Raw genomic sequence first — 20987 nt, forward strand, 5'->3', positions numbered from 1 at the left:
GAAAATTACTGTTGGATTTGGAACAGTCAAAACATTCCTTGGCTTTGTTCAGCATGAAAAAGGACAACAACCATGGAACGGCAAGAGATGCAAACAACTTGTAACAAATAAACCTTGTTCCAAATAAAGTGTAGATTCAAAACATCAATCATGCAAAACCGAGGGGAGAAGCAAGGATGCATCTTTTGCCAAGAAGTGAACCAACAGCACTGCTTTTCTGAAAAAAAAAAGCTGCTCAAAATTATTCTAAAGACTGTATTTATCTAACTTGATTTCAATTTCTTTTGCAGTAACAGCTAGGGTACAAAGCTAGGACAAAAAGTATCAGCTTGCTAAAACTACACTGAAATGGTTAAAAGTTTGAACTAAGAACTTACCGGGGAAAGACACATGATGTCACTTCCTTGAACTCACTTAGGTCCTAATTTAATATTAAACCAGAACATAAAATCCAAGTCAGTGAACTGTTTACAGTCTCGAGAGGACAGAGAGCAGTAGCTACAATTATCCAGACAGCCTCTAAAAGTGAGCTACAGTAAATGAATTCTCACTGTAAGAGATGTATTTGTCTTACTACCAGACACCACCTGCAATTACACACAACTATAGAGTACAGTATTTCTGATTTGTCTGTCATTAGTAATAAAATGTTCTGTCACTGCCAACACCTTATCCTGTTTTATACCCTAGGCTACTTCTGATTCCAACCTAGTTAACAGTTCTTAAGTGCTCCCAACATTTAGTATTTCAATGGAACATAAGCAGTCACTCCATGTATGCAGTGACTGCCTACAGGTTTAGATCTGCTAAGGGTTAAAAACACAGGAACTACTGACAATTGCTTACATTCCAACACCATCCAAACCAGTCCCAAACTTCTTTTTCCCATCTTACGATCAAGTCTTTCCCCAAACACCCACAAGCCCTTTAAGACTGCAAGTAACAACGTCATGTGAGCCATCCTTCCAGTGAGGCTTCCTCACACGTTTTTGGTGCCAATACACTGCTTAGTTTAACTAAATTGCCCAGTCATGAACTGTTAGGCTGCCCTGCTGCAGTCAAAGTGTGCTCCCTCCAGTTATTCTGACACTACAACTCTTCATCACAGTGAACATCATCCTGCTACAAGACTGCTTATCATTTTATTAAGTGCACTATATTATTTAAAAACACACATTCCCATTTTGTAAACTACAAAGGGGAAAACAGCCACATAATTGTGCTGAAACTCCACACCAATGTCTTATAACACTTCAGTCAGTTAAATACACCTAATATAAGCAAAATCCCAACTCTACTATCTGATTTGAACATTTTAAAAATGCAAAGAAGAATAATCTGACTAAACTTTCTATATAAATATTTATAACATTAAGGCAGCAGCCCAGAAGTAACAAACGGATTTTTTAAAAATACTTTTCTCTACCTCACAGACTGACCAATCTTCCATTTAGAAGAAAGTGTGGAGATAAAAGACAAATACATTAAGGCATTCATTTCATCATCTGAACACTAAAAGGATTACTTACATCAGGTAGAGGACAATAGAATTGATGTATGGTGTGCATAACATCCAGCAGCATGTTGTGCCCAATAACAAGCTTGCCCTGTGAAAATAACATTAAATGTCTGTTACACTTACAGGCCTGGCCATAGCAAATGGAATCTGTGAAAAACCCTATCCCAGATGCCAGCCAAGGGCACCTGGGAACAAATGCCCATCAAACCTCCCCATTTACTCTCTGCCTGGCTCACACACTCCTCAGTTCTCTCAGAGCAGCCACTCCTCTTTCCTCAACTCCCACCCATTTATCACAGGCTTCCACAGCTTCATATGTTGAGAAGATGCACTAGAACAGCTGCTTACAACTTGGTTTCCAAATGTAATCTATTTAAGATTGAAGTCAAAGCATTTCTCAGTTCATTACCTTTTAATTTACTTATATGACAACACACAATATATTCCTTATGGTTGTAATATACAATAGTTATTAAGGGCATGGTCTGACTCCTCACAGTGCAGAACCTTTTATGCCAGATGTTGTAAAAGCAAGCTACTTGAAAAAAGCTCAAGCAGTTTTTTAAATGTTAATTTTGATTCATTTGACATTACAACAGTCCTTCTTTGAGAGCCTTTAACTGCCAGGAAAAAAAAAAAGGAAAAAAAACCCCACAGTGTTTTCAGAATAGAGAAAAAAAAGCCAACAAAGCTTAAGAGCCCTAAGAAATTGCTAATCTTGACTCTTACAGATAGGAAGATTCTTCATGTCATTCTTGAGTTTTAGCTTACTTAACCTACTACTCTCAACCACAGTAAAACATGAAGCAACATAGAATGTCACTTTAACTTGTATTTCATAATGGAACACCAAAAGAATCCTTTCTTTGAATTATTTGTTTGTTCTTATGAACAAAGGTAGGTTAAAAAATCACATTAACTTACAGAATTAGCAATGGCATGAACAACTCTGGAAAATCCTACAGCATCATTCAATTCTTCCTGTAAGCAAAGATTCTGACATAAGTGAGACATAAATACAAATACAGCCAAAACTGTACCTGCAAGCTGCCAGATGCCCCCAGTTTGCCTCAAACTTTTTCTCAGATATAGCCAAGAACAGACCACAAAGGAAATGTCAATATTTGGAAGACACAAGAGGTAAAAGTAGGATGCTGCTCACAGAACTCCCATTTTATATGTAGCTCTAGTTCACTGTCAAGTAGGATGAGTCACAAGCTGCTGTCCTGGGTTGCCCCTGGCCAGAAACCAAGCAGCCACTCTGCCCTTTGCTCACTCCACTCACCCGAAATTCAAAGAGAGACAATAAGATTTGTGGATAAGGAAAATGACAGTCCCTCCCCTCCAGTCTCCTTGCTTTTGGGGGAGGGTGGGAGAGAAAGCCTTGACACTGAGCAAGAGCTGTTCAGCAGTAGACAAAACACATGGATGGTATCACTGTATGGTGTTTTAGCCACAAAGCAAAGCACAGCAAAATACAGGCTGCTACAAAGAAGGGTAACTTCACCCCAACCAGAGCAGTAACAGCTGCAGTCAGTTCACTGTCAGCACGTGACTTTCAACAGCGCTCAGCAGCTGCGACACTGCAAACAGCTCAGAAGGTATCAAAATTAACCTACATCTCTTCAGCTGTACTTTTTACATAGATTATTATATATGCAACAGGTTGAATCTTGATTGTTACTCTCATTAAATCAGACCATACTTTTATCCTAACACAGCCTGGGAAAGAAATACTCTTCATTATCATATAAACAAAACCAAGGAGAAACATTATAATGTGTGACTCACATTATATAACACTGCAGTTGCATAAACTGACTTTTGATTAACTTGGAGGGCTCTGCCTATAGCACAGACTGCTCTGTAATAGATTTTTTTTTTTCAGGTCTAGGGAAGCAATTTCTTCCTTGTGTTATCTGTCTTTATTCAACCTGAACTAAAATTCAATAAAAACATTCACTGTTACTTTAGTTCAGCTCTGAATGCTGATAGTCCAAGCAAGTAATACCCCCACTAAAAACACTTCAGAAAACCCTATTGAATAGTGAATTGTTCCTGACCTGCGTTCTGGAAAAAGAGATGTCATTAACATTAACATGAGTTAATGTCTCTTTAGATATCTCTTTCCCTCTTCAAAGGCTTTCTGCATAGAAATATTATTTGCTCCACCCAAACTGACTTTATATTGATATACGAAAGCACAGATCACAAGAGTTTGATCAGGAGCTCCCACAATTCAAGTTTTATGACCTCCTGAAATTTGCATCACTCAGTAATCAAAATACAAAGTCCAATAAATAGTGAGAGTGCCTGAACACAGCAAGTGTGACCTCCTGGTCAGGTTCTATCGAGAAATGACACATTCACTTTACAGGACACTAACTCAGACAACCAAGAGCAAGCAAGCTTTGTAGAGAAGGAGAGACTGAATCAAACCATGTAACAACTTGCTCAAGACTTTCTGCAGGAAAATGATGGTTCCTCCTACTAGGCCACACATCTGTGACAGCAGAGTCTCACAAAAGGAGGTAGTCACTACTCCAGAATATCATTCAGTATTCCACAAATTCCACTCTTAAAATTAAAAGAGTGCCTTGCAACTCCTTCAGCTCTGTTGCAAAGCCTAAGTTATCTGGTAGAATTTAGAAAATCAAATTCTGCCAGCCACAGCAAACCAAAGGTAAACAATACCAAACCCTATCCTGCATCTTTGCATTGCTGAGCGAAGTCAGAGATTCTCACCCTTCCTCTCTCACATAAACAAATGGAATTTAATTTATTTACCTGTTCTTTTGCTTGTTTTTGCTGCTCTCTTCTTTTTCGTTCCTCTTCATCTACCTTAGTAATTACAATATATCTCTCTTTCTAAAACAAAAAATGTAGTTTGAGGAATGACTCTGAGACGTTCAGATTTCAGGTTGCTGCAAAGTTTTTATAAATTTACATTGTAAAGAAAACTGTCATACCTCAGCAGTAGTTACTTGGCAACACAACTGTTTCTATTGTAAGGCACCATATTATCACCTACTCCCAGAAGCCTACTTTAGAAGGCTGTATTTGATTCATCCACCAAACCCATTTTTTCCTAAACTCACTTTTTACTTTTTAAAAAATGTTATCAGCATTTCCTTGTAAATAGTTCGTTTCAAATAGATTTTGAAGCAGAGATCTGTGCTGGGCAGTGAGGACACAGCACGTCACACTGCTGTTGTTCCTCTAAGATCACAGCCTGCTTTTCACTTACACTTAACATCAGATCCACTGTATTTTAGAACACTTTTTCATATCTGTTTAAAGAGTAACATTAAGCCACACAAATACATGCCCACATTCCATATGTTGGTCAGATATAATGTTTAAAAACTAGTTCACTCTATTGCATTTAAAATGCTTTGCATTTGCATAACAAAGCTCAAGTTGGATCTAAAAATCAGAAGAGATGGTAAAATTGACAAATACAATCTCCTTTCAACAGAAAAAATATTAAAGGCAGTAACAGGCCTAATTACCTTATCTGACTCTAGAGTTTCCACGTGGATACCTTTTGGATATCTATATCAAAACAAACGAAAAGTAAATATTAATAGCTATTCACTAGGCACTTAGCATGTTGAAACCACAACAGTAATTTAGCAATTTCATGTTTCATTATTTCTAGAAATCTTAGGTCTAAAAGAACTATTGCAAGTTTCTTTTTAATTTTAAAAATGCAAAATTTGAAGCAATAGGCTAGCTTAACTTGCTTCCTTACATTACCTAACAGTAACTAGCAGTTACACCATTTCCCATGCTGTTGTTGTGGAACCTGTAACTTCCTGTTTTGGTGATATTAAGTAAAGATCATTTAGATATTTCATCACAGTCTAGAATCTTTGCTTTCAAGAAATCCAAAACAAAAATGCTGGTGAGAATGCTCTCATTTACTTGCAGCCCCACGACAGCTTATTTGAAGACTGTATCTCTTCAATACATCACTTATTTGAGGATTTATTGACAACCCTGAACTTTCTGCTAGCAGCAGATTTTAATAGGAATTATTAACTCAAATGGGATCACCTCTGCTACATGGTGGCATCAGGGTGGAACTACCACAATCAAATTTAATTTCCAAAATAACACCAGACACAGAGCCATAGAGCACCCAACTGATAGCAAGAGAATATTGCCCTTTGCCTGCTTAACCAGTAACAATTACTCTCATAATCTCACTACAATAAACTAACCACAACTGTGCAACCACTGCAGAATCATCAAGTTTCCTTGTCCTCTAGCTACTCCCAAAATTAGTACTGGAGAGCACACTCCAAACACTGTTGTGTCCTTTCCACCCTGACTCCTCACACAGTTTTGAGCCTCCATCTCACTTACAGGCTGCCTCATGCCACAAACCTTGGATGCATCAAAACACTGATGCAAAAGAGAATGCTTCAATAGAGAAAACGACCTGTGAAGAGGTGAGGACACAAGGGCAATCAATAACTTCACTCTTTTGCTTTAATTAGCTCCATGCCACCTTCACAGCTTGGCTTTCTCCCTCCAACACACACACAGTGTACACAGCTGTACTCACATAAAGCAACACTGCTGAATGTTAAGAAAACATAACTCATGAACACATTCTTCCATCCACTCAGAGAAGAGGGAAGAATAAGCAACAGACAAACATAAAACTACATGCTACATGAGCTACAGAATATCTATAGCTTATGTTAAAAATTACACTGAAAAATTGTTGAAAACACATCTGCTTTTTTTCAGCTTAGTTCTCAAGATCACTTGAGATTCCATTTTCTAGAGAAAAGCTTTATTTTATCTGCTTCCAGTGTAAGTAGTAACAGAGTGCCTGATTCAGTGCTGCAAAACTGAATTAACTCAACATGCAAAAAAAGACTTCTGTATTTTCCACATCTTACTGCTGCACTCAGAACAATGAAAATGTTCCTCTAAAGCCTTAAAAGTTTCTCCTAAGGCCTTAAGGGATATATTTACACAATATACTAAGTTATCAAGAAATGCTTATGCTTAGCATCCCACAGAAATCTATACCCATACCAGTATCTACTATAGAACTACTATTTTTTTCACATAAAGCCCACAATCCATATAAGCACATGCACTTTCTGTTCACTAAAAACCTAGCATGCTGCATTTGTTATGTAATTCTAGGCTCTGCTTTTCTATTCAGAGATTTTACATAGGAATGATAAAACAAACACTAAGCTCCAATATCTAAATTAATCATCACAAATAAGTAATGTAATTCATCTTCAGAATATTACAAAACTCTTCTTTTAAGGGGAAAAAAAAAAGTCTAAATCAATCACCCCAAGGTTAAGTAGATCAGATCTTACCCAGATTTCTTATCAAAAGTACTAAAAATATACAATAAGGCAGTATTACCAGTAACTTACTTCCAGCTCAAGGTCTGATAAATTAATTTCCTCTGAAATCTAAAACCAAAAGAGAGTCATGTTACTAATACTACTTCTACAGAGTGCCTCCTAGTAATAATTTCCAGTTTAAGCTGACTCTTAAGTGTTCATTTGTAGAAAGATATTTAAAGAAAGAGTCACTGCTAGCGGACCTATGGGCTAGGAAGAGATTTACTGAATTCTGATGTTCTGCTGCCCAACTAAAGGCATTTACACCACGTTTTACAGTTACCAGTCTTCTCATCAGAGCGTATTCTGTAGTCATGGTCACTCCATATGGATACATGCTGGTACACTTATCCAGTGCATCTCCAAGGCTTATGGATCACTTCAGCAGTAACAAAAGGCAGCTCACACATACAAGGCATTTCTTGGCTATATTTAAATATTTTGCCACTACATGCAGAAAATTACAGCTCAAAATAAATTACAACACCTGCATACATAACCACGTTTTCTCAACTTTCAAAAATTAGTCAAATGTAGATTTTGCTTCAGTTAATCCAAGCAAACATATTCTTCCCTGTCACTGTCCTAATTCTCTATCACCAAAATAAAAAAAAATTTAGAAGAGATGCAATTTCAGAAACTGACCCTGTACATGGCTCCAGTTCCAAACTTTCACTTTCTTCATTCTTTAATAAATCTTCTATTTGTTCCCTGGAAGAAACAGATTATTCGCCTCTATATCTACTGTTTTGGTTTTTTTGGGCTTTTTTTTTTTTTTAAGTTTACAACTCTCTCCAAAAGACAAGAAAATACTGAATATCAAAAAGAGCAGCATTTTACAAACAGTGAATTAATACAATGGCTTCAATTTATGAAAATATCACTAGTGTTCACATTTTAGTTTTAACAACATCAGAGGATATTAAACAATGTTACTTACACTACTTTCTCAACAAATTTTTTCTGATCTTCAGGAATTGTTACAGGGCACTTTGTGGAATTAGGAGAAATGTATGACAGAGATCCTGCACCGTTGGCTTGAGAACGTTTTTCATCATACTGTTCCCTTAGCTGTCTCTCTTCTTCCTGATTTAAATATGGAATTCCTAACAAAAAAAAAAGTAAAAGATCATAATAATTAGAGACAAACTGGGGATGCATAAGGATTCAAGCACTTGCCTCTGTTACACCCTTGCAGGCTGAAAACAAACCCTTCCCTGTCAGTGAACTGCTGTAGATGTGTGTCTGTCCAGCCTCCCAGCACGTGCCAGTTCAGCTGATACCACAGCACCACAGAGCCTCCTCTGCACAAGGCATGAGCCCCAGATCACAACCACAAAAGTACTGAGCACTTCTGTCCTTGTTCTGTGCATCACAAGTCACAGACTGCAGCAGCACCAACCACACTGCACTGGGATCCCTTTCCTACACATTGCTACTGATGCATTGCACAGCTCCACACCTTGTTACTCTCTCTATTCATGCCTTGCCTCTACACAAAAAAAAAACAAACAAAAAAAAAAAAAAAAAAAAAAAAAAAACCCCAAAAAAACAAACCACCAAACTCTCATGTTAGGGGGAATTCTGTTCTGCTGAACTACACAATGAATTCTTGGAAAGGGAGTTACCATCAGCACAACAGTAGACTGGATAAGAATAATCCAAGAACTTCATTACTTCAAGTATCATGGGTGGCAGCCCTTTTTCTTTTTGCAGAAAACAATGAAAGGCATCATGATAAACTTTGCAGACATTGAAAGAAATTGAAAAAAAAAAACCAAAACAACTCACCATTGCGAAAAACTTTATTAAAATCAAATCCTTGGTTTGCTAAAAAATCTATACTTGAACTCTGCAACAAGAGAAAAAGGCTTTACAATTGGCAAAAGTGGCTGTGGCATAAAAGATTAGTTATTTTCACTTTTTTAAAGAAATTATACAAAGTCCAAAGCCAAGAACAACCAAGTTTGTTACCCTAAAGAAGCCACTGACAGTTTACGTTATGCTACTTTTCTAAATGATTTTGAACTTCCATAAGGGACAAGAACAACGAATATGGTAAGGGATAGAGATGACAGAACAAACTGCGAAGAGAGGAAACTGAAGAAAGCAAAATGGGGTTCAGGAGAACAAATCTGAGACCAGAAAAATGTTGGCAAGAGCCTGGGAAGCAGTAAAAGTGAGATAAGCAGATGAGAATAAAGGATTAAAAAAAAAGCAAGGAAACTGGAAGTTCAATGAGAAAAAATTAGAATCATCTTGCCAATTTTGGAACATTATCTCAAATTCCAGAAACTACACAATGTAATGTGTAACAAGATTTAAAAACTGAAGACAGGGATATTCCCTTAAAGCTCATTTTTGGGATTGCTCTTAACTGATGCTTATTTATGTCATAAGAAAAAACCCCCAACCCAGAAATTTACATTTTTCTACCTTTTAAACGGAAGTTTGTTTCAGGTATACCTTAACCAAATGAAATTAAATTGTTTTTTCTACTAACCTGACAGACAAACTTGACATCTGGTGAATTTCTGTTAAAGGGTTTTGGAAAAATATAGAAGTTAAATGACTTCATTATATACCTGTAGAAAAGATGAGTTGCATGTCAATACAGTTTATCAGTATTACTTTAGAAAATCCTCAATTAAGAAAACAAGAAATAAGAGAATAACATACTTTTCTTCTGTGTCATCATATTTAAAAGTGCAAAGGCCAAACTGAAAGAGCAAAAAATCCATGGAATGCTGGAAAGGAAGGGAAAACGTTGCATGAGAATAAAACATGTACACATTTAAAGATTACCAGGGTGCATCCTCATAAGATTTCTCTCAATTTCAAAATCAAGTAAAGTGAGTCTTAACCAATGTTTGTTCTGCTGGTAATTTTAAAGTAAACACACCACAGTTTTCCCACTATAATCATCTTTCTATTGGCCCAAGATTACTTTAGTATGCACTCTCCTTCCATGAAGAGACAAGAATTGAGGGAAGTTCTAGCTCTCTTTCCTCCTGTTGGTCACACGCACAAAATGCTGCACCAAAAGTAGCTTCAGTTTTCACTTTAGTCCATGTAAACACTTTACCTTTTTAAGTTTCTGATACCTTTCTTCTGGAGTGTCAAAGCCATTTGTTAATGCACTAACTGAAGGCCCATCACTGATTCCTGAAAAAGCAGAACATATTTTGCTTTGGGTAAGCTTTCCAAAATTAACCACAGCAAAGAAATGCAGCTACTGGCAATTTAAGAAAAACACTTTCACTTAAAATATGTGTTACAATTATTTAACTTGAGAAAAAACACTACTGCAATAAGCCACTCATTTTAATAGTGGTATACTTTTCTGCAAAAGCTTTGTCATTCAGGCTCCTATTCAGCATGTCAGTAACAGGCCAAGACCTACCAATACCCTAATGTAAATGGGCTTCACAACACAATGCAGGATCAAAGTCAAACTAAAAATGGAAAGAGCGCTGCCCAGAGATTTATCGAATAACTTAGTCACCTTAAGCCATCTGCAACAACTGTACTTCCACAAACGCCACGTGTAACAAAACCTAATCTTGCTCACATTTATATTCCATGGGTGAACGGAATTCTGCATCCCAAAAGCCAAGTACTTACTGAAGCATCTCTCTGCTGCACATACCATCAGGGTTTCACAAACACACACGTTCTTAATGGTGCCTTTCCCTGTCCAAACACTTGCAGGATCTCCCTCACTTATCCCAATCCATTGCTTCCATGGCACATATAAACACCTTCTGTTATTTTCACACTGAGCTGCAACAACTATCAGTTGCCGTGCAGAAAGATTACTGTGGGAGCACAAGCAGCATGAGCGTGACACGCACCTCGGACCAAAGCCTTGCTATCGCACGTGTAACAACTGGTTGATCATTTGTGGTAGCCTCAGCTTCAGCTTTTTCAAGCCAGCCCTAAGACACATCACAGAAGCGAACTCGGGCACCGACGCCAAACCACCCCCCCTCAGACACTGCCAACAGGTCACAATCACAAAATAGGTGCAACTCTACCTGAAAACTCTCCATCGATGGCCAGGAAGTCCGACTCTTCAATGGCTTCGTACACTTTGTTTAGGTTATCCTTAAAATCTGTGGGTAAAGGGTTAAAACACACTTGAGACTACGAACCGCATCCTCCGGCAGCCCGGCGCCCCTCGGGCGGGCAGGGGCGGCCGGGACCTGCCCGCCGCCCCCTCAGCCTCGGGGCCGCAACTCCCCGCTCAGGGTCGCGCCTCATGGGTGAGCGGGGGAACGGGGACCCCTTCGCCACGGAGCGGCTGAGGCCGGAGCGGCCGTCAGCCCGGGGCGGGGACGCCGGGACAGCTCAGCGCCGGCGGCGCAGAGCTCGGGACGCAGGGGCGGGCGATCACTCACTGCTCCTGATCACCTCCATCCCGCGCCCCCGCCCGCCGGAGCTCGGCCCGGCACCGCCCGGCACCGCCCGCCGCCGCCGAGCGCTTCCGGGGCCGCCCCGCGCGCCGCACGTGAGCGCGCACGTGAGCCCGGGCCGCCGCCATTTCCTGCCGGGGCGGAGCCCTCAGGGCTGCCCCGCCCTGTGCACCCGCGGGCTTGGCGCCGCCGGCTCGGAGCGGTCGGTCGGGCTGCCTGCCGTGTGCTCCGAGGGGGCGGCGGGACCGGAGTGGCTGCAGCAGGGCTGCTGGGAGGAAGGAAGACTTACACCAGCCGTACTTCTGTGGGGTGTGGTGAAATGTGGATGTGGGCCTCACCCTCAAAGCCAGAAATGCGTAACTAGCGCCAGTGAGGAAGAAGGCGTGGGACTCTGCCTAGGTGACCCCCAGGAGGATGGTGGAGAGCTGCTAGCGACGATGCCTTAATGATGATAATTCCAGGGGAACTGGACGTCTTGGCGTATTGCAAGGGGAGCGTCTTCCTGTTCCGAGCGGCACTTGGACGCGTCGCTGTGGCAGAGCAGCGCCCAGCAGGATGGGCCCGCAACGCTGTGGAAGGAAGGCCGGCCCCAGAGAGAAGGTGCTGCACAGGGGCACAGGGCAGGAGTTGTGGGCACGGGCGGCAGAAGAGTTCAGAGTTTGTGCTGCAGGGCTGGGGTCCACAGGGCTCAAAGCATCTTTTCCAGAATTCCAGCCTAATGAAAACAAAGGAAAAATTCAAATTGTGGAGGGTAATTTCTGCATACAAAAAAAAAGGATAAACGGTTATGCAGGATTTAGTGGAGAGGGCTTTTTAAGATTCTTCAATATTATGTGTCACCTTTTCAGTATAAGCAATTTGTTCAATAGACATGCCCAGCAAATCATCTAGTATCATTAAATGGTTCCCAGTGAGAAGTTAGTTGAAATGGCAGAGATGTTTTTATTTTGCACTAAATTGGCTGAAGCCAAATTTTTTCATGTTACTCAGTTTTTTAAGATGCGTTTCTGCAGTTTCTGCTTAAAAGTGCTCATCAACCACAACTTTAAAGTGGTTGGTGGCTGTTTTAGGAGTGTGACATTTCCTCCAAGTAGCTGACAAATCTGGGAACTCTGCTTCTCTCACACACACAATAAACTGCAAGTCAAACAGTAAGATACTGTAATAAAGTGCTTCAGTAAGGATTGAAGTACTATGTCTTACAGATTAGATATTTTTTACTTCAACATGTATGTGTTATGTAAGCAGAAGGAACATCTATGAAGTGGGAAAGGGCAATACAAGCAGTTAGTTCAAAATTCCATGGCTTTTTATATGTCAAAAGTTTTATAAACTCGAACAGAAAGGCCATGTTTTCACATCATTCAAGTCCACTGCACAGACTATCAAGCACTTGTATGTGCTTTTACTGAACATTGAAGCTTAGTGAAATGATACAAAAAAGTAGTAAACTATTCTAGAGCAAGTATTCTGGGCCACATTTTCACCTTGCATACCAAGATAGATCTAGATGCACTTATTCAGGTCTAGAAGAGGTTGAATTCTTTCATGCTTGAATAGTTTAAAGATCTGCTGATTGGTTCTCTAGAAAAAAAATAGATAATATGAGAGAGAAAACAAGGAGAGACTATTTTCTTTCTTGAAATAGGTTGGAATAATTAATTGAAATGTCATTTGAACTAGATTTGTAGTTTGTATCAAACAAAATCTTAAAAGAAAATATCACTGTGTTGAACAGTTGAATAAAATAATGCATCTTAGAGGTACTTTAAAAATTTACAGCATCAGTCAGGTTGGAAAAAACCTCTGGGATCATTGAGTCCTACCTGTGACCGAACAACCACGATATCACACAGACCGTGGTGCTCAGTGCAATGTCCGGTCCTCGAGCGCCTCCAGGGATGGTGATTCCACCACCTCCCTGTGCAGCCCGTTCCAATGTCTGATCATCCTTTCCTAATGTCCAACCTAAACCTGCCCTGGTGTAGAATAAAGCTATGTCCTGTCACTTGTTCCCCACCTGGATACAACCTCCTGTCAGGGTGCTGTAGAGAGTGAATCAATTTTGTTTTGGACTAATCAAAAAGAATTTCAGTAAGGGAACAGAGACTGTTAGAAGTAATTGTGAATGTGTGGAGAGATAGACTCTTAGGTGGCAAGAATAGTCTCTGTGCAGGATGCATTAGCACTGTAAATCAAACTAGCACCTGAAAGTCTCATTTACTTCTAAGATTACACCTCGAATCTTTATTTTAAAATCAACCTTGAGCAGTTTCTGCGAAGGAAGGCTACCCGGGTGCGTAGCGTACAGTAAGAAGCGTGCCTCAGTTCTCACGAATATGGAAATGCCTGTATTCCCAGAGATGGGAGTGCAGCAGTGCTCAAGTCTGGTGATTTTAAACGCTTGAAATGAAAAGGCGAGCGGCTGCGGTGAGGGAGGCCTGCGGGGCGGAAGCGGCGGGGCGGTTCGGGCCCTGCTCGGCCCGGGCTGCAGCCAGGGCTCCGCGGCTCCGAGCCCGGGCACGGCACCGGGCTGGGGCCGCCCCGCGCCCGCCCGGCCCGGCCGGGCTGCGCCTGAGGAAGCAGCGCGGAGTGGAGGAGCCTGGAGCTGGGAACAGACGGGAGGGCAGCTCGCAGTCGTTCTGCTGCTGGCTCTTACTTGGCGCAGTCTGAGCGGTGAAATATTTCTCCTGTATTTTCCACAGAAATCCTGTTGCCTCTACCATTCAGGAAAACTGGAAGAATGTTTTTGAGTGCAAAATCTTTTTATTTCCTCTCTTAAAAGTGCTGTTTCAGGTTTGTTTTAGAAAGCCAGCAGCCTGTGCTTTGCCAGGGAAATACAGGTTTGGAAGTCAAGAATTCTAATTTCACTATTGGTTTCTGTTTCTGTACTGGGGGGGGGAGGGGTGTTGTAATTTCTGTTCTTTACCTGCTTGCGTGCTTACCTCTTTGTGCTTGATCTGGATGGCAAGTTGGTTAGTTAGCAGTAAGCAGAAGCCACATGGTGGAGAATGTAATCATACTTTGGTTTGGTAGCGCCTGAGGAGAAAATTGTCTGGTTCTTGGTATTTCTAACATATCATGAGTAATGAGTGAGTGATCTGGATCAGTGTTTTTCTTAACAAACTACATATGGCAATCTAAGAGAATGGAGTATGAACATCAAGAAATAGATTTATATTTTTTTTAAGCTTGGAACCACTCAAACTCTTTTTATCTCTGCATTTTCTGTAATACTAACAAAGTAACTACAAGTAAAGTTAATGTGGAGTTTAAAACTTTGCTGAGAAGGTGTGCAGATCAATCGCTTATGATTCTGAAGCATATGACTTGCTGGATGAAATTTTCTTTTTTTTATTTTTTTTTAATTGCCCAGCTATGTCTAGCATAGACCTCTGTTAGTAATGTTTTAGTTCATATTCTTAGAAAAAGAGGGATGAAGTAAATTAGATTGTTACATTATACTGGTATTTTATGTTTGTATCCTCTGATGGTACTTTTTAATGAAATTTCCTTTGACTGGTTTCTTCTAAAACCGTGCTTAAAGCTACTGTGAAAAGTTAGGTGAATCATAGTGAGTTATTTTGTTTCACTTTCGTGTATTTTGTAACAGGGAAGAAGAAAGCATAGGGAGATTGAGCCCACCTGTTTACATCGAGAATCTGGTTTTGATTGTAGTTGAAAGAGTAGATCATGTTTCATTTTGGGGAGGGCTGAGTTAGTTAAATTTAAGACTGAGTGACAAAAGTGGTGCAATGATGAATCACATTGCTTACAATACTAAACTTCTATAACAGCTGTTTTTGTGTTGCTTTGCAGAAGTAATGCCTTATTTGGTTTGAAGATCTAAGAGAGCTTTCTGCTTGTGTAAGGCATAAAGGAAAATGGAAGAAGATGAGACTTTAGGAGGGGAAACAGAGAGGGCAAAAGTTGAATCGTGTGCTACTCCTGGTCTGGGTCGGCAGATATCAGTCAGTGAGTTCCTGTGCCACTGCTGCTATGACATTCTGATCAATCCCACCACCCTGAACTGTGGGCACAGCTTCTGTAGGCATTGCTTGGCCTTGTGGTGGGTGTCGTCCAAGAAGAATGAATGCCCTGAATGCAGAGAAAAATGGGAAGGATTCCCCAAAGTCAACATCCTCCTCAGGTGAGTGAACTATGTTGTGAATGTCTTTTTTACATAAATTAAACAGAAATTAGCTATCTGGTTTCTTGAGTTTGCTGCAGATATTTCTAGATAATTGGTAATCTCTCACAAAGAAATTTAAATCCCAAAGACTTTCAGCTTGTGCACTTGTAATGAACTGTTCAAGCACATGGAATTAAGGGGTGGGTTGGTTGGTTTTGTTTTGAGGGAGGAGGTTTGTTTGGGGGGAGGGCTTTCCCCCCCTTCTAAATTTTTTGAGAGATGGAGAGGCGGGATCCTCAATCTTCTACTATAGCTGGTTGTTCTCTAATAATTCTAAGTTAGATTGATCTTGGATAATAGTGTAGTAATTTCTGTAATAGGAATTATTTATTGGAAGAAATGTGGTCACATTGCAGAACTTAGCTAAAAATATCTATTTGCTGTCTTGAATTCCCCACAAATTGTTTTGTTAGTAGTACTTTATCTGGGTTAATAATATTTACGTAAATAGATGGTAGGATTGATGGTAGGCTTTTATGTTGTCTTTTGCTTAGCATTTTTTAATAATTGAGGCTTGCCAGTGGCACACAGAATTCTAATTTTATATAAGAAGTAACTTGGGAGTTATGTGGTATTTTAGCTTTAGAAGCTAAGAAAAATGTTGTTTGGCAGTGACTGATAAAATTCTAAATTTACTAAGCTTTAATAAGTTATTTTTTCTTGCTTTTGAAGATGATAGTCTTCAGTAAGGGCTAGAAAACAGAAATCAAAAAATTAGTCCCTTTTCTAAATATTAAGCCTCAACAGTTATAGTACAATGATGAATATTTTTCCTATTAGGGATGTTATTGAAAAGCTATTTTCTGATGCCATTGAACAAAGAAAAGAAGATATTCAACAAAACAGTGATGTAGCACGCAGTTTAGCAACTTTCCAAAAATATGGGAATGAGCAGATGCCTACAGTTTCGAACACAGGAAGAATTAATCCTCGAGGAGGGTTTTTCTCTGGCGTTCTGACGGCTTTAACTTGTGTAGCAGTAAGTTTCCTCTGGTTGGTTTTCTGTATTTGCTTCTTCAAGCATGCAATCAAATATTCTTAAATTACATGCACAGTAAAAAGATTGTCAGCACAGAAGAGATTCCAGCTGGGCAGAGTAAGTAAAGTGGTCTTCAGAGCTGTCTGCCAGGAGCTACAATTGCAGTGCACAGCAAACGGAAGTTAGTGGGTAAAACTTCCAAATACTTTCTTATAACCTGAATATTCTAGTCTCCATGAAATGGAAGACTCTATGTGTCAAGCCTCGTACTGGGTGTTTATTTATCATTCATGTATGTGCTTTGCAAGTAAAGGATCTTTGTTTATTTATGTTTGTAATCTACCTGTAGGTAGTTCTACTTGGCTATCACTGGAGTAGCAGAGAATTTGAAGATGATCTTCTTGTTCACAAGCCTGTTGCTAGGTGGACTGCTGAGGAAGTGATATTCTGGCTGGAGCAACTGGGCCCATGGGCTTCACATTACAAAGAAAGATTTTTAATGGAGAAAGTAAATGGAAGGTGACTGCTGATAGATTCCTTAGGGTTGGCTTATAGTGAAATGTCTGTACTGTGTTACATAGACTGTGGGAGTATTCTGTTGATGTATCGGAGTAAATTTCAGAAGAAGTTTTAATAATTGCTGTTGAAAACTTTTAGTAGTAGATACTTAGCAAGCTACCTGAAAATTTTCTAAGAACTTTTTAAAATGCTGACAGTGCAGACTGAAATGAGACCGAGAGTAAAATCCTACTCATGTGTTATCCACCCCTTCCATCTTTCCTTTCTTGTGGAAATATGCATGGGCTATATGCATATGTATTCTACCCAAGAGCCATGCTGAAAGCAGGCAAGAGGAAACTGGTAAAGAAGGAAATCTAAAACCCAGGCTCTGAGATAGAGTTGGTGTAGAACATTTGATATGCAATGTAATGATGATCTTTTGAAGTCCCTGCCAACTCAAAGTATTCTACCATTCTTTAACCCAAAAGGTGCTACCTTGTATCAGTAGCTTATTGTTTCAGTATGCAGCTGTGTATTTGTGTCTTCTTTTTTTAGTGAATAGGCACTGTTTACCTTTTTAATTCTTCTGCTTTTGTAGACTCCTCCTAACACTGACTGAAGAGGATTTCACCAAAGAGCCTTACATTGTAGCAAACAGTAACCACAGGAGAGCTATTATGGCAGAATTGGAACGTGTGAAAACTTTAGGTGTTAAACCACCACAGAACCTTTGGGAATATAAGGTAAATTTTATATAAAGTGTATCATGTCATGTATAGTAATTATTTTAAAATTAATACCTTTAAAAGAAGATTCTCGTACAGCCAGGAGGAGTGTTAAAGTAGTGGAATTACCTGTGTAAAAACTGCTCAGTTTAATGAGCTGTTTTATTTGAAAAACAAACCTTTGAAAAATGATTGTTAGAAAATCTAGTAACTGGCATGTCCCTTTCATTTTATTTTTTCCCTGATTGAAACTTGATAATTTGATACATTTTAGGCCATAAACCCAGGAAAATCACTCTTTCTTCTGTATGCACTGAAGAGTTCTCCAAGACTCAGTATGTTATACTTATACTTGTTTGATTACACAGAAGCTTTCCTACCTTTCATCCACACTATTTGTCCTATGCAAGAAGACAAGTATGAAGATACTGTCACAAAACTGCTTGTAAGTATTCAAAACATTGATACTTACTTTAGTTATAAGCATTTTAAGACTAGCAGCATAAAAACACATGATGTAATTATTCATCATTTCATCTCTTTGCACTGTGACTTTAAAAACAACAGACCTGCAGAGGAAGTGGTTCTTTGAGTTTATTGTATGCAATCACCAGTGTTGCAACCATTGCATTTAATAGGATTGATTTTAGGCTTTCAAGGCTTTAAATGTGTGAAACTGATTCTTCTGAAGTTCATGTGACTATAGAAAGTGATGTTGTAATCTAATGGAAATTACTGCATTACAGTATTATCTACTAGCAAGTATAATAAAGATAAATTACTGCTTTCAATGTATAAAACCCCCGGAATTTCAACAAAAGATTATTGGAAATAATCCAGTATTAAGTCAGTTTAATAGAAAATCGATTAACAGTCTTTTTTAATCCTAATTTACAGGACCTTAAAGATCCTTCTTGGAGGCAATGGAGAGAATTCACTGTGAAGTATTTATTTTTGCCATACCAGCTGATAGCTGAATTTGCTTGGGATTGGCTAGATGTGCACTACTGGACATCAAGATTTATAATTGTAAATGCCATGTTGCTCTCTGTTCTGGAATTATTCTCCTTTTGGAGGCTCTGGTCAAGAAGAGAATTGAAGTAAGTTTTACTAAGCTTGTGGAAGAGGGTAGGAAGAATACGGCCATGTAAAGAGAAAGTAACAGACTTACAATTTCACAGTTGCTCACTGAAATGAGTGTCTAACCCAAACTCTGAGGTTAATAACAACATATGAATCTGCATTCCCACATGTGCTGCTGTTTGCTCTTGAACACCTTTACTTCTGTGCATGTTTCCAAGGGTTTTTTAGAGGTGGTTTTACTGATCAGATGTAGCAAATGTAGAAACAGTAACAAGCATCTTCTGAACCACTGGGAGATATTAAAATTTACCTTGAGAACTGCCTCTTATGGTGCCTGGTATTAGCTGTCAGCTGAGAAGTAAATACATCAGAATGTAGTCTTGATACACTGTAGTTATTACAGGATGAGTCCTTAGAATCATAAATAATTTAGCTATACTGATACTAGTTCTGATAATTTATCAGAATTTCTGTTTTCTGTTATTACCTCATTCTTAATTCAAGCATACTAACTTTCATCGTTGGTGTGCTCTTTGGAAGTTGTATGGGAGAAATTCTTGGTGTGTAGTGAGTTTTTCCCTTTGCCAGCCAATAGAGGGCAGAGCGTGCCCAGAACAGCACAGGGAACATGGAGCAACCTGAGGCACAGCTGGGATGTGCCACTGGAACCTGCTTGGCTTCGGGGCCTGACTCACTGCTTCCTCTTTAAATCTGGTACTACTGGGTTTTAGGAGGGTTCTTCCAGGAGTGCAAAATGGTGTTTTTTACAGGTACCCGAAAAAGGGCTAAGTAATTTAAATTTGTAGCACCTATTAGCTTTTCTTAGAGCTGGGTGAAAACAAACCAGAAAGTTCCTCTAAGCCTTTCCCTTTCCTTTTTCACAGGACTATTCCTCACAGAATGTGGAGACATTTCTGGAAAGTCTCAACCCAGGGACTTTTTGTTGCCATTTTTTGGCCTTTTATTCCTCAGTTTGTCTGCAATTGTTTGTTTTACTGGGCCTTATATTTTAACCCAGTTATAAACATTGATCTTGTGGTCACAGAGATCAGGCGTCTGGAGACACAAGTGCAGTGATTGGCATTGGAACTCATGAGCTGCTTAGCTTCTAAAAATGGACATTTTGAATAAACTTTGCTTTTCTTCATTATCTATGTGGCAGTGAAAATGTTGGATTATGTTAATTTAAACATACAAAAATATTTTAAGGTAAGTTATTCTTTAACCAGCTGATTCCAAATTGGAGGATGAAGGAAAAAGGGATTTTCTGTTAAAAAAAATAGCACATTCCTGTATAGCCATATAAAACTCATACAGTCATCTCATTTGTATCAGATAAACTTTATTCTGTCATGAGCATTCTGTGTATTTTCAAGCTTGCCTTAAAACCAATGTCTTCTGCACTGCTACAGTGATTTCTTTCTTTTTCTTTTTAAACTTAGCATTTCATGCCAGCAATGGGTTCCTCAACTTCAGTTTGCCAAAGGAATGCTCTTCCTGGATAGGCTTGATGTTGAAATAACTTTATTTATTTCAGTCTTCTTTACATGTAGCATTGTGACTGCCCTATACACAGCCTTACAGTTAGAGTTTGTTCCAAAATTCCTGTAGTTGAAGGCAAAGACTACTTGAATTCTTTTGTGTCTTGGAAAAATATGAGAATTATCATGGAATTTTTTTTTATTTCAATCAGTTAGGCTTCATCAGTAGCTCCTTTTACTCTCTCTTCTTGAATTCTCATGTTAATTCTTAAATTCAGGGTTATCTCTTAAAAAGGATTATTTTGGAGAAGTGACCTGACACTGTAATTACTTATGGCAATATAATATGTGTATCTATGTCTGTGAGCAAGTATTGACAGGAAAGTTACTTTGTGTAGGCAGGATTGATATTTGTTAATGTATATATTCCTTCGACTGAATCAAAAGGTAAGATTTTTTTCAAGAACTTTGTCCCCTTGCATTCTGCATTGGTTTGTTGTTTTGCTTATTTCATTTTTGTCACTAATGTGAACTAAATTTGGCTATGAATATTTTTCATGATTAAAGATGTCTCTTGAAATATTCACTATTCCTATAGAGGTGGGGGTTTTTTTGGGTTTTGACTTTTTTTTTATATTGAAGTACATGTCATTAGCTTTGAGTTGTGCAAATCTGTTCTTTAACCCTGCACCTTTGAGTAAGTTGAGG

The 20987-nt window shown here is 39.1% G+C and overlaps 2 protein-coding genes across 10 annotated transcripts in view; one reads left to right on the forward strand and one right to left on the reverse strand.

The window, feature by feature from the left end:
• The window catches only part of PARN (poly(A)-specific ribonuclease), a 45325-nt gene extending 33973 nt beyond the window's left edge, over window positions 1–11352 (reverse strand). For 2 of the 8 annotated variants that reach the window (XM_062503339.1, XM_062503333.1), the window contains exons 1-14: window positions 11304–11343; window positions 10941–11018; window positions 9989–10068; window positions 9583–9650; window positions 9407–9437; window positions 8695–8755; window positions 7844–8009; window positions 7549–7614; window positions 6934–6972; window positions 5032–5074; window positions 4307–4387; window positions 2444–2500; window positions 1530–1607; window positions 378–421 (exon numbers count right to left, since the gene is read on the reverse strand). In XM_062503339.1, the coding sequence (XP_062359323.1) occupies window positions 378–421; window positions 1530–1607; window positions 2444–2500; window positions 4307–4387; window positions 5032–5074; window positions 6934–6972; window positions 7549–7614; window positions 7844–8009; window positions 8695–8755; window positions 9407–9437; window positions 9583–9650; window positions 9989–10068; window positions 10941–11018; window positions 11304–11322 (911 nt within the window). In that variant the 5' untranslated portion in view covers window positions 11323–11343. Of the gene's footprint in view, window positions 1–377; window positions 422–1529; window positions 1608–2443; window positions 2501–4306; window positions 4388–5031; window positions 5075–6933; window positions 6973–7548; window positions 7615–7843; window positions 8010–8694; window positions 8756–9406; window positions 9489–9582; window positions 9651–9988; window positions 10069–10757; window positions 11154–11303 lie in introns of those variants that run through there. The other 6 variants (XM_062503332.1, XM_062503334.1, XM_062503337.1 and 3 more) reach the window with 6 other exon arrangements.
• A 151-nt stretch (window positions 11353–11503) lies between these two features.
• Window positions 11504–20865, forward strand: BFAR (bifunctional apoptosis regulator). 2 transcript variants are annotated; one of them, XM_062503956.1, is made up of 9 exons: window positions 11504–11918; window positions 14024–14114; window positions 15138–15468; window positions 16291–16489; window positions 16839–17008; window positions 17589–17733; window positions 17990–18160; window positions 18613–18815; window positions 19683–20865. In XM_062503956.1, the coding sequence occupies exons 3-9, from the start codon at window positions 15203–15205 to the stop codon at window positions 19873–19875; spliced, it is 1347 nt and encodes a 448-aa protein (XP_062359940.1). In that variant the 5' UTR covers window positions 11504–11918; window positions 14024–14114; window positions 15138–15202; the 3' UTR covers window positions 19876–20865. The 2 variants fall into 2 exon arrangements, with proteins under 2 accessions (XP_062359940.1, XP_062359939.1); XM_062503955.1 differs by lacking the exon at window positions 14024–14114.
• The last annotated feature ends 122 nt before the right edge of the window (window positions 20866–20987 follow it).

Source organism: Cinclus cinclus, chromosome 16 (genome assembly GCF_963662255.1).
Source record: "Cinclus cinclus chromosome 16, bCinCin1.1, whole genome shotgun sequence".
Taxonomy (NCBI): Eukaryota; Metazoa; Chordata; class Aves; order Passeriformes; family Cinclidae; genus Cinclus; species Cinclus cinclus.

Coding starts and splice junctions, on each gene's coding strand:
- BFAR (XM_062503956.1), top strand. CDS start 15,203: ATGGAAGAAGATGAGACTTTAGGAGGGGAAACAGAGAGGGCAAAAGTT. Junction 15,469..16,290: donor AAAGTCAACATCCTCCTCAG/GTGAGTGAACTA, acceptor TTTTCCTATTAG/GGATGTTATTGAAAAGCTAT. Junction 18,816..19,682: donor TGGTCAAGAAGAGAATTGAA/GTAAGTTTTACT, acceptor CCTTTTTCACAG/GACTATTCCTCACAGAATGT.